The sequence below is a fragment of the Vicia villosa genome, unplaced genomic scaffold, assembly GCF_029867415.1.
Source record: "Vicia villosa cultivar HV-30 ecotype Madison, WI unplaced genomic scaffold, Vvil1.0 ctg.000048F_1_1, whole genome shotgun sequence".
NCBI classification, from domain to species: Eukaryota; Viridiplantae; Streptophyta; class Magnoliopsida; order Fabales; family Fabaceae; genus Vicia; species Vicia villosa.
The window spans coordinates 245122-258626 of record NW_026704980.1 but is presented as its reverse complement, the minus strand read 5'-3'; the positions used below and the strand labels follow the sequence as shown (position 1 = coordinate 258626).

At 32.5% G+C, this 13505-nt stretch overlaps 1 protein-coding gene across 1 annotated transcript; it reads left to right on the top strand.

Moving 5' to 3' along the window:
- Positions 1-6854: 6854 nt before the first annotated feature.
- On the top strand, positions 6855-11849 carry LOC131623019 (uncharacterized). The gene is made up of 4 exons (XM_058894015.1): positions 6855-7354; positions 8453-8714; positions 10288-10355; positions 11323-11849. The coding sequence occupies exons 1-4, from the start codon at positions 7220-7222 to the stop codon at positions 11647-11649; spliced, it is 792 nt and encodes a 263-aa protein (XP_058749998.1). The 5' UTR covers positions 6855-7219; the 3' UTR covers positions 11650-11849.
- The last annotated feature ends 1656 nt before the right edge of the window (positions 11850-13505 follow it).

Genomic DNA, 13505 nt, shown 5'->3' with positions numbered 1-13505 from the left:
AAATCCATATGTCTTGAAGATGACTGAGTGCTAGCCTATCAGGAAGGTTTGGAATTATCTCACACTAGAAACTAGCCGACTTGAATTGAAAAATGTTTAGTTGCGCCGACCTCTAGGGGTGGAGGATGAACATATTTATTTCTATATTGGGTGTTATTTTGACTTTAGGGTTGGCATTCCATTTACCATCTTTCAAGCTAGTATTTTAAGGATCATCAATATTTCTCCTTCCCAACTGCATCTGAACAGTTAGGCCTTTGTTTTAGGATTTGAAAGTCTCTATCGGAGCCTTAATATTATGCATGTGATAGGTATATTTTCCATATTGTTTGAGATGGAATGCATACAATGGGGTGGATGGGTTTCTGTGAGTTCCATCTATGGGCGAGCTCTTTTTTCTCCCTATAGTTCTAAATATAGGCATTGGAAAGATAAATTTGTCTGGGTTTTGGGTAGTGTTCACTACCCGGAGGTCGCGTATGAGAAGGACGATACATATAGGTTTCCTCTTTAAAAAATTGGATAGCCCATTTCTATCATTGGCTATGACTCAAATAAAGTTAGTGAGATAAACAATGAAACACCTTACCCCTTGGAGCAATTCTATATAATGGGGGTGAAAGATCTACTAAGAATGTGTTTTTGGCGCTGTCGCCCATATTAACATGCTCACTGGCAGGCGTGTCCCTCTATCTCTATCTATTTTTACTGACCAATTGATGAGCTTTGTATGGATATATGTGCTTGCTGGTAGTGAAAAAACAACATCTAGAGTTTTGATGATGACAACACATGACGTTAGTCTACTACAAGCACTAAATAAATCATCTTAGAAGGACTCAAGACCAAATTACTTTTACATTTAGACAATATTCAGCAAAAGCCTTGAAGCTTCCCTGATGCAAAGTTTGAAAGCTCGGCGAGTCATGTCAGTCAGAGTAAAATGAGTATTGTAAAGATAAAGGTAGTATCTTAAGAGTACTAAGACAACTCTATCTCCCTCTCTCACTCACACACACACACACCAAAAAACCTTTTTCATCAAAAGAAAACATTTAAAAAATGCCTTGAAATTATGCTAGATAACTTAGAAGCTGTGAAAATGGCTAGAGGGAAATTTTGTATTATCTAATCGATTAGAATTTTGATCTAATCCATTAGATCTTCTCAAACTTACTCCCCAAGTCATTCAAACAACGTCTTAAAGATATGTAACATCTCTATATCAAAAATTTCCTTTTTGGGCATCTCAATGGTCATATTTGGAGTATTTAACCGATTAGACTAATTGATTAGATAATTAATTCGACCCATGGATCTTTTCCTCTTTGGGTGATCACAACTACTATATAAAGGGGGGTCTCCCTTACTTAAAATCACGCCAATTTCCAATGATTTTCTATTTCTTTGGAATTTATTCTTTTTCTCTTCTAAGTCTTCTATTTCAGTGTTGGTTGCCTACGTGCTATCGAGCGAAGCTCTATCTGTGAGGAAAATATTCTTGTAACTGGTCATGGTGGTCGTTTATAGTCTTACGGGTGCGATACTTTTAAGATATTTGGTATTGGTTCTTGAGATCAACCATAAACTTTTGTTATTGGTTTATTAAGCTTTGCCGGGAAAAACTTTTCTTTAGTTAAAGAGATCAATCATAAATCTCTCGTTATCTCGATAAAATAAGTTGGGGTAAAATTTGTCTTTAGGTTGGAGATAAGCATGTTCAAAATCTCAAGATCGGATTGTATTAAGGTTCATGGCCATAACCTTTAAAAGCTCAAAAGTCTATAGTGAAAAATCTCAAGAAGACATCTTAGGGACAAGACTAGGCCAACGTTCGGCCAATCCTAAATTACTCTCTACTGGAATCTTTCTATCCTTATCCTCTTTATTTTCAGCAATTTACTTTCTTGTACTTTACTTCTGCAATGCTTACTCCCTCATAAACTTACTAACACGATCTTAATCGAGAAAGGTTAAAATTAATCACGTTTTTAAATACCACAATTCACCCCCTCTTATGCTTGAGGTCACCTGTTTAACAAGTGACATCAGAGCCTAACTCATAATAAGGACTAATCGTCTCAGGAGGAAGGATGACTTCAAGCAATTCACTAAATAAAACTCCATCCTTCAATGGAGAAGGGTATGCGCTATGGAAAGCGAAAATGAAAATTTTCATGGAGAGAATGGATCGTAGTATTTGGAATTTCGTGAAAGAAGGACCATTTGTTCCTACACACGATGTTGATGGTGTTGTAGTAAACAAACCTGAAAATGGTTGGTCCAAAGAGGATAATGAGAATGTGCAAAATGGTTTGAAAGCTAAGAATACTATCACCACCGCACTCGGTCTTGATGAATTCTTGCGAGTTTTACACTGCAAAACTGCAAAAGAAATGTGGGACATCCTCCAAATCACCCATAAAGGTACTACTAAGGTGGAGAGGGAAAGGTTGAGCACATTAACCCATGAGTATAGACTCTTTAGGATGAAACCTGAAGAGAACATAAATCAAATACAAACACAATTCACTCATAATGTGAGTCATATGAGAACTCTGGGAAAAACATTCTCCAATAAAAAATTAGTCATACAAATCCTTAGATGCTTAAACTGCAATTGGCAACCAAAAGTCAATACAATTTGTGAATCAAAAGATTTAGTGACTATGGACACACACACACACACACACACACACACACACACACACACACACACACACACTCTATTTGGTGAATTGCAGGAACATGAAATAGAGCTCAAAATATTAGCCATAGATGAAGAAGAAAACAAGAAAACTTAAAATCTAGCACTCAAGATAGGGAAATCCATCTCAGATGATGACGTGGCTCTCGTAGTAAAGAATTTCAAAAGATTTATGGAGAAAGAGAAAAAGGAAGCAAAAGAGCAAGAAAAATCATTTATTCCAACATGCTATAACTGCAGAAAGAAAGGACATATCAAACCAAACTGCTATTTACTCAAAAGGGAAAATCAGAAACCCAAAGGAAATCAAAAGAAGAAGAAAACATATGTCACATAGGGAGGTAATGATATGGAGTCCTCATACGATGAAGAAGAAAAAGCCAACATATGTCTAATGGCAAAATATCAGGATGATTAGGTAACCTCTAAATTTTCTTACGATAATTTATTTAAACTATATAAGGAATTATCTAAAGAAATAACCAAACTGAAAAAAATCATTTCAACATCAAATAATAGAATATCCCTTCTTGAAATTAAAAATAAAACCTTAGAAAAGGAATTAAAACGCCTTAGAGAAAAAGAAGAAAATATAAGGTAAAATCTTTCCACTTCAAAAAGCGACACATGTGATGATTGCAACATCTTAAAAGACAAAGTCTGCAACCTTCAGAAAAATCTCGTTAAGTTTACCAAGGGAAGAGAGAATTTAGAAGTAATGTTAGAAAATCAAAGAGCTTCCTACAATAAAGTAGGATTAGAGTATGAACCAACTAACAATAACAAAAATTTAGAGAATATATGTAAAATCATAACAACATCTCATTGCACAAGATTTATGTGCAACTATTGTAAGAAAAAAGGTCACCTAGAAAGATTATGTTTCTTAAAGAAATATCATGAAAGCAAAGAAGAGCATTCCCCCTCATATTTTTATAGGAGATGATCAAAAACCAACTCAAAATGACAATAATGATCAAGTCATAGTAGAAGACTCAAATCAAAAGCAAAACCTAGTCACCCCTCTAGAAATCCAAGAACCTCAAAAGGAATGGAGATTAACAAAAGATCATCCAATACATAATATCATTGGCGACATATCCAAAGGAGTCACCACTAGACGATCACTTAACAAGGTATGTAATTTTGTGGCATTTGTTTCACAAATTAAGCAAAGGAAACCGACAAGGCTATTGTCGAGGAACACTGGTCTCTTGCTATGCAAGAAGAGTTAAATCAATTTGAACGAAATATTTGGGAACTCGTTCCTAAAGATTCAACTAATCTAGTCATCGGAACCCGATGGATCTTTTGCAACAAGTGATAAGGAAGAATTTTTTATTATTTATTTATTTTTTATTTATTTTTTTAATCCACCTAAGCTCCATGTTTTAAGAGTAAAAAGATCAATTAGATTTTTTAAATGTTAAAAAACTAAAATGAATGCCAAGATAAAGATAAAAGACCCAAAATAATATTTTGCCTATATTTTAAAGAGTTTATAATATTTGATTTAATTAATAATTATTTTTAATTCAATGAATTGATTAATTTTATTTATCTTATACACTAAAGTATTACAAAAATAAAAATATAATAAATTTGACATCTAATATCAACGAATCATATTATGTATTTTTCATAATAAAATTGTAAAAATTATCTTACACACATTTTATTTGTTATATAAGTTTTCTCACAACAAAATCCTTTTGATTTTTTTATAATAATATTATAAAAAAACATACGTATTTCAGAAATTTTCTCAAAAAATTATTAATGTTCTATAAAATAAATTACTAATTACTAATTATAATAAAAAAATATTATGATAATTTGTGCTCTAAGAGCACATTAAGAAACTTAGAAATAATTTTTTTAAAAACAATAATATAAAAATAAAATTTAAGTATTTAATATAATCAATCAGATATAATTAATATGATAAAATAGGTGATGCACTGACAGTGTAAAAAAGTTTTAGACTGTCAACCAATCACGACCATGTATCTTACCAAGTCATAGTTATTTTTAAATTACTGAGATGACATGGCAGAATGATATATTTTCATTGGATGACAGTGTAAAACTTTTTTACACTGTCAGTGCATCACCATTAAACTCAATTAATATTATAATACAAAAATGTTCTATTTAACTACTCCCTCTGGTCCCATTTATAAGTAAAGATTCTTTTTTTTGATACATTGAATAAATAATGTATCTGGACAATATACTGTCTAAATACAATATTTATTCAATATATCTAAAAAGAAAATCTTTTCTTATAAACGGGACCGGAGATAGTATTATTCTATTAAATGTCACAAGTCAGAAGTATTGTTTCTATAATTAATTATTTTTGACAACTATATTTTTTCTCTTAGATATTTTATTTTATAGAAAAAATAATAAATTAATGATTGCATCCTTTGTCACAATCATTTTACGGCCCCTTCCTTAACGAACGGAAAAATATCCATCATTTAATCAAACAACCTCTCCTTTCCGACACAACCCTAAAATTTCGAAAATGGAGGTCACTTCCGTCATTTCGTTATTGCCAGTAGCTAGTTTGTGTGACCGTTAATAATGCCGTGCATGACTACGTGGGCCCCACATTTTTCTATACTCGTTGATAATCATCAACCAAACACGACCCACAAGTAGCTTCCAGCTGTAAAGTTAATGGCATACCCGTAATTTCATATACATAGTTGATACTATTTTAGTTAAAATTAACCTTTTATTTATATACCCGTAATTTCATACCCGTAATTTTCATTTTCAAAATTATGCTATTCGAAATAATATTAATATTAATTGAAAAAATGATAAACTAAAAATATTTATTAGAGGATATAATTGAAAGATTAAATATAAAATTGTATTAGTAATGTAAAGTTTTTTTTACAAATATGATAGTATTTATTTTGAGACCGAGAGAGTAGTATTTTTAGATTCTTATACTTTATTATTATTATTATTATTATTATTTTTAAATGTTTTATTTGGTTATTCCATATATTTTATTGAGTTTTTATTATAAATAGATTTTTTTTCAAGTAATTTAATAGATAAAATATCAAAGACAAGTGTAACGTCACAAGTTCAAATTTGTGTCCATACATCTAATATTATTGCACAATTATCAATTAAGTCAATTTAATAAAAAAAATCTTTAAATTTATTAAATAAATAATATATAGATTTTCATTATCCAATAAATTTATAAAATATATTTTTACATAGTTTTTAAGGTCAGAATCTAACTTAAGATTTATTTTAGATTTTTATTATGTAATTTTTAAAAAAAATTTAAATAGTCAATTTTATCTATTTTTAAATAAATATTATTTTTTATATGAGATTAATTATTATGTACTGTCAGTGTAAATTTTTTACATCATAAGTGTATTTCTATTAATTTTTTTTTATATATTATTTACCTCACTTTCTAATATATAATTTATTAGTCCAACCAGTAAAATTTTATAGATATTTTTAATATTATAATGTGATATATTTAATTTTATATAAATTTTAGAAAAATTTTAATTCGATCACATTTATTAATGAGCCAAATCAAATATAATTTAAATTGGTCAGTCTATAGATCTTTTCGATCTGATATATTCTCATTTATATCTATCAAGTTAGTTTAATTATTATTATAAAAAATAACATACGTGTGTGATCGAACTCACTTATATTTTATTTACTCACCTTTAAAATAAAATAAAATTATAACCTCTTAAAAAAATAATAGAGATTAATGATTATGTCTTTTCAATGTAAAATTCTTTATAAAATCAGTACATTACAATCATTAAGTATTATTTAATAAATAATTAAAATAAAAATTAAATATTAATAAATATTTAACGGTCACTATTTATTGACGAAGTAAAACTTTTATACATAGTACATACGAATTAAATTCAAAATAATATGCAACATTATTAATAATTAGTAATATAATATTAATTTGACAAGATTTTTATATAAAATTTGGTCTAATAGATTCTTAAGATTTTCCACACACAAGAAAATGTGTGAATTCGACCATTACAGTAATTGAAAAAGAAAAACATATAAAAATCTTGAATTTAATTTACTTTTCTTTGCATATTCTTCTCTTTTCTTATCTAAATATATTTTTGCTCAATCACAGGTAAACACCACTCTTTCTCTCTCTTGTTCCCTCCCTATACGAATATAAATTCCAAAGCGAAAGCGAAAAACTTCGAATTCAAGAGAGAAATTTCGGTTTTAGGGTTTTGTTTTTCAGAATCCCGAGGCTAAATCTCTCTTCAATTCATCACAAATTCCATATAAATACATCCAAATAACCAATCACAATACTTGCTTTTGATTGATTCTTGAAAAATCGAATCGCTTTTTGAGATTCCAGATAGGTAATTAGGGTTTATATAGAGAAAAAGTGAAGTGGGTTGAATCAAGTTAGATTTTTTCTTTGTGTGTGTGGTTGTGGTGGCTCTGGTTTGAAAGATGGCGGATGTGACACTGCATATATACGATGTGACGAATAGTGGATCGGAGAAAGCCAACAACACCATTCTTCAGATCAATAAGATCTTTAAGGATGGTATTGGTCTTGGTGGCATTTTTCATAGTGCTGTTCAGGTTTCACTCTCTTTCTCTTTGTAGAAATTAATGATTTTTATGTTGATTTTTTAGGATTTTGATTTGATTGGATCCGGTGGGTTGCTTTGAAAGCTTGTTTACGCGTGTTTGTTTAATTAAGAGCTTAAAGTTTAATTCTTTCTCCATTTTTGTAATTTTTTGCAATTCTTGGCATCTTTTTTTGGTTTGGATAGTCTTAAGTAGGTTAATTGAGAAACCTAAAAGTATTAAGTATGATTAAGTGCATGCGTGTGTGTTTGTTTTAGTGTCAACTCAGTCTTCCAATGTTGTGAAACGTGAAACTACTCAAACCTTGTGAAAGGTGTGTTGATGCCTAAATAAAAGCATGTTAATGGTCAAAACCAGGAGATATGTTACAAGAGTTGGAAAAAAAACATGCTAATAGACCTTGTCGGCGATGAAAATCATCCTTTAAGGGATAATCTTGTAAATTAAATCACGGTTTTAAAATGCGGTTGCGATTGTGGGGTGTTGCGATTGCGGTTTTAAATTGTGGCCACGGATGCGGTTGGGGTGTTGCGATTGCGGTTGTTGTGATTGCAGCCCTTGCGGCGTGAATTTTGATTGAGAAGAGTTTGAAATACACCGTTAGAAAATGCTTAATGTTTAAAGATTTTTCGGAAGTAAATTGAGTTTTTGGGTTCTAAATGGAAAAGTTGTCGGCAATGAAAATCATCTTTTGAGGGATAATCTTGTAAATTAAAGCATGATTTTAAATTGCGGTTGCGATTTGTGGGGTGTTGCGATTGCGGTTTTAAATTGCGGTCGAGGATGCAGTCGTGGGTGTTGCGATTGCGGTTGCTGTGATTGAGGCCCTTGTGGTGTGAATTTTAATTGAGAAGAGTTTAAAATACACTGTTAGAAAATGCTTAATGTTAAAGATTTTTCCGGAAGTAAATTGAGTTTTTGGGTTCTAATTGTGGAGACTACTACATCAGCAATATTGCGGCTGCAATTGCGGTTGCGGCCTGCAATTTAAAACCATGTATTAAATAATTCTTCTCATACTTTTTGTTATCTTTTATGATGAGGAAAATGATAAACAATCATTAAAGCATTCTTCTCATGCTTTAACAGGTTTATGGAGAGGATGAATGGTCATTTGGATACTGTGAGCAAGGTACTGGGGTTTTTAGCTGCCCTTCTGGACAGAACCCAATGTACACATATCGTGAATCCATTGTTCTAGGGAAAACAAACCTTTCCATTTTCAAGGTAAATCAAATATTGAGAGAGCTCAGTAGAGAGTGGCCTGGAAGTGCATATGATCTGTTGGCCAAAAACTGCAACCACTTCTGTGATGAATTCTGTGAAAGGCTTGATGTACCAAAACTTCCAGGTAAATATTGAGCTAATGTTGCTTTCCTGGTGTGCATTATCATTTTTTTAATGCTAAGAGACAACCCGTAATATTTGGGGTCCCCTAATATGCGCTCTCTAGAAAAGGGTTGAACTCTGAACTCTCTTGTTTTCAGCTTTTACAGAAGTTTGCCCCAATAATTTGAAAAGAGTGTTGGCATCGGACATTCTGTTTTTTGTTACTAAGAAATTCGGAAAAGGGTCCGGTGAATCGAGTTACCCATTCACAGGGTTTGTACTGTGTAAAGTTCCATAACTGAGTGTCCCTTTCAGATAATAAAAGATTTCCTTTTTGCTATAAAAGATTTCCCTATGATGATAATTTTAGTAATCTGAAGGGGGGAGCGTGTGTTCACCGTTTAAAATCAAAATCAGGACTCCCTTTTGTAGTGAACAAAAAGGTTGAGAAACCCATTTGATTTTTGTGCCATGCTCCCTCCCCAGTTGATACTTGGCATTCTGAGGGACCTTTCTCCAAGTTCGTATTCTCAATTTCCCCATTTCCCCTCAGCTAAATCTTTTGCTCGATTATCCGAGGGCTACGTTATAATATGCTCAATAAATTAAAAGAAATATTTGATAACTTCAGATTTTAATGCACTGAGTGCTTAAATATTCCATTGTAAATTGGATGTTGCGCTGCCACCCTCTACCTCCACTGTTGACAATTGCGACATGGTGTATGATTCTTGCATGGAGAGAGTGTTTCACCGAGCTCCACAAACACTTACTTTGTGGTTTGGAACCCTCCGAGTTTGCTGTCCATGTCTCAACCTATTACTTAGACAATTTATTCAGCTTAATTTGACAGCTCAACAACTATGTAAACACTTCCACTTGACCCTTTTTGTCGCGATTCTTCCCCATTTGACTCTCTTGCTTGTTTTGATTACAGTCAATTTGAAATCACTAGCAGTGATTTGGATTTTGATAGTCTTCCCACAAATGAAAAAAAAGTGTGCCCAGTTTTCTTTACTTACCTGAGTAAACTTTTAATTTTTCTTAACCTGTTGTAGCAGGTAAAACAAAGAGGTCCCTGCTTGGGCCAAGTGCATATTAGGGGGACCCATAATATTTATGGCTACATCATGTAAATTCCTTGGTATTACTGGATTTTACCTGTAAAGTTACTCTGTTTCATATATTGTATCTCACATTATAATCGACATACCCTTAAGCTGGGTTGTATATGGTAGAAATGTACTTGGCTATTATTATTTTGCTTTAATATGCATTTTTTCTTAAGATCACTAGTGCTGTTGGCTTGAATTACAAATCTTGCTGTATTGTGAATATAGAGTGAAGTTGGTAAATGATCAAGCGGAGTTAATTAGTGTTATAGGACAGAGTGAGAAATGCCCGAACATGGAGAGTGAAATTAGGTGGTAAATGGGTTGGGTTTTAGAGTAGATATTCTAATGTGCCAATACCCATTTCAAATTTATATGTCATGTGACTGATGTTTAAGCAGCATTGCGTTATATGAATTATTGCTTCTGGATTTTACTTTTTTGTTTCCATCATGTATTCATAAAGCTTTCTTTTCATGACAGGTTGGGTTAATAGGTTTGCTAATGCTGGTGATACTGCCATGGAAGTTGCAGAGAATACGGCATTACGGGTGAGTTATGAATTTCAAAATGCTCTTATGGTGCTGTGTTAAATTATTTCCTTGAATTGTCTTATTGGAATCCGGGTTGTGCTTTTTGTTTTGAATACTTTAAATTACACAGCTGTTAGTTTTGTGCTGTAAAGCTCTAGATACTCCCAAAATTGCTGCTGAAGTATTGGTGTTATATTCATACGGATCTGATGCCGATATGCCTATGATAGCCCTCAATGAGTGCTCAAGGAATGTCCTTTTAATTTTATGATGATATTTCAAAATAAAATTATTGACTAATATGTGTGTGAGGATACAACATCCATATTTTGATATACAACTCCCAACTCTTAAAAGTTTTAGTTCAACCTTATCATTCTTTAAGCAGAAAAGTGTGGTACATACTTTTTTGAGGATATAGAAAATACGAGATATAGTTGTGGGATGCTGGTGGCGATGTACCTGACCCATCAGTGTTGTTGATGGCCGAACTACAATGACCACTGATTTAATTGCTCAGGGTTGTCTCTTGGTGAATTATACTTGGAAGCTATGCTTTTTTGGATGATGAGATAATTTGATGGAGTCATGACATGACTCATGACTTATTTCAAATATGACTAATGGTATCTTTTATGCCACTTTCAAATTAGAGGAAGTAGATATATTTACGGATAAGTGAAAGATATGTGGATACTTTTTAGTTGTGTTCATAATAACCGGCATATATAGTTATTATGTATTAATAAAAATATCAATTTCTCTTTACAAATATTATACATTTATGTTAAATATTTATATCTTAAAAATTTATGTCGACGTATCTTGGTCATATACCATATCTCGGGTTTTAAAGAATTTTCAATATGCTTGTATCACATGTACCCGTGCTGTATCAAGAGAATGGGTTTCATAGGTTATTAGTATTGGCACTGACAAATTTTGAGATAACCTGTGCACTAATGATACTACATGGCTGTTGCAGTTCCGGCAAGCGAAAACAGAGATTGTATCAGCGAGCAAAGTAGCATACAGGTTCCTCCTAGGCGTTACAAATAACGTTACTAACAATGTTACAAACAACATTAAAACAGGTCCCGATTCCCCCAACAGTTCCAACAGTGGAGTGTCTTCCCCAAGATTTCAAGCTTCTTGGTTGAAAAATATAATTACCAATGGTGCAAAACCATCCACTAGTTCAGAAGCTGAGAATCACAATGGAGTTGCTCCATTACACCCAACGAGAGAGGATGACAAGGCTCTGCTACGTAATTCATCTTCTCGTAGTTCATCGTCTCGTATTGATAGTTGATGAGAAGGAATCTGTGTCAAAAATGCTTAGTTACTCTCTGATGTGTATTGTGTACTATTTTGATAAGTCACAAAAAGGAAACAGAATTTTTCATGGTATTCAATTGTGTATCAAATGTATAATTTTCATTTGTTGTATAACTTCAAAACCTTATTATTGGTGCCTGGTGAAACTATTGTTCAATGAAAGGTTATTGTTTAGATGTCTTTCCTTTTTGAATATGTGAATTGACAATTGAACAGTCAACATCAAATGTAGCATTACTGCCATTGATCCAATCATTTTAGATTGTGAAATGTTAATGGAAAACTTTGAATCTGTTTGTTTATCATATTAGTAAGAGCTTATAAATTAGTAGGTTTATCTAGGAGTATTGGCTCCAAAACTCGGTTGGATTACTCCCACATCAGCTTCAAGCAGATCTAATTCCTGTATCTTTTACCTTTTGTTAGAATGAAATGAGTTTACCGTAAAAAAAGAGAGGATATTAAGGGTCTCTGTATTCTGTAATTCATAATGTTCAACTTTTTCAATTACACTAACCCTGTGTTTGGAACAAGAGAAAGAGAGAAATATCAAAGGGAGAAGAGGTTGCAAAGAAATGGCCAAGAATATATAGGTGAGTCCAACCATATTTCCTAATAGGGTTCACCAACCTCACATTTAGGGCTGTCATCGGTCCAGTCCGGTCCGGATATTTGCTATCCCGAGAATCGGACTGAAATAATAATCGGGTAAATTCAGACCGGACTGAAACAGTGATGGACCATTTTTTTGGACCGAAACCGGACCGTTACTTCAGATATCCGACAAAAGTATCCAATAAATATTCAATATAGTATCCATTTTTGGTATCGGATAAAAAAATTATCCATTTCCCCGAGTAACATTTCGGCCGGTCCATTGGTCCGGTTCCAATGGACCGGTTCTCGGGTGATTTTCCGGTTCCATAGGTCCAATGACAGCCCTACTCACATTGAAGACGTGAATCAGACTATTATGCAAATCCACAATTCCAACATTATTCAAGTGCGTAAATCACAGACTAAACTAAGACTTTAAGCATGACAATCGACTATCCACAAGTCTCTGGACCCGTAACCACCAAACTAAAACTTCCTCTCAAGAAATATACACAACAACTTAAGAGAATATACAAGTAAAATAGATGCTGATACTCAATGGAAGAATGGTAGAAACATGAATAGTAAGAAATGATAACGAACTTGCCAAAAATCATTAAAACAACATTTGGTGAGGCTGAAGAATTGGAAGGGACATAAAACTATTCGACCAAAAAGGTCTGTATTAAGAGATCTTGATGGTGCCATTGCAAAAAAGAAAACATGGTATGGAAATGGACCAATCTCGACAATTTGTCTTCTCTATTCACCTGGAGATTAGAAGATGATCCTAAGTTGAGAACGTAGGTGTAGAAGTTGTTGACCATGTAGCTTTAAATACAAGAGATGGGGGAAATTATGTTGGTGAAAAACATTGTCCAATTATAAAAAACTGGTTTATTGAAAATCTTTAAGTTAATTTTGTTAGTTAAATTGAGATTAAGCAACGAAGTATAAGAAAAGAGAAGAAGAGATGAAAAGAAATAGATAAGGCGCAAAGAAAATAAACAGATTAAAAATAAAGAGATAACAAAGAAAGATCATGCACTAGAGATTTATATATGCAGCGTTTCTCCCGCAGTCTCTCTATTTCATTAAGGGTCATTGAATTCTTCTTATAACGCAAAACTTCAACATTTACCGGGGATCCTCTCATGTTCACTAACGTTTCTTTAAACCTTATGATTGAGATCCTAGGTCAAAATTGTTAAAAATCTCACAGAGATTCCTACA

Bases quoted from the DNA above. Each gene is read 5' to 3' on its own strand.
- LOC131623019 (XM_058894015.1), top strand. From the start codon at position 7,220: ATGGCGGATGTGACACTGCATATATACGATGTGACGAATAGTGGATCG. The intron at 7,355-8,452 runs GTTTCACTCTCT...ATGCTTTAACAG, and splicing joins TTTTTCATAGTGCTGTTCAG to GTTTATGGAGAGGATGAATG. The intron at 8,715-10,287 runs GTAAATATTGAG...TTTTCATGACAG, and splicing joins TGATGTACCAAAACTTCCAG to GTTGGGTTAATAGGTTTGCT.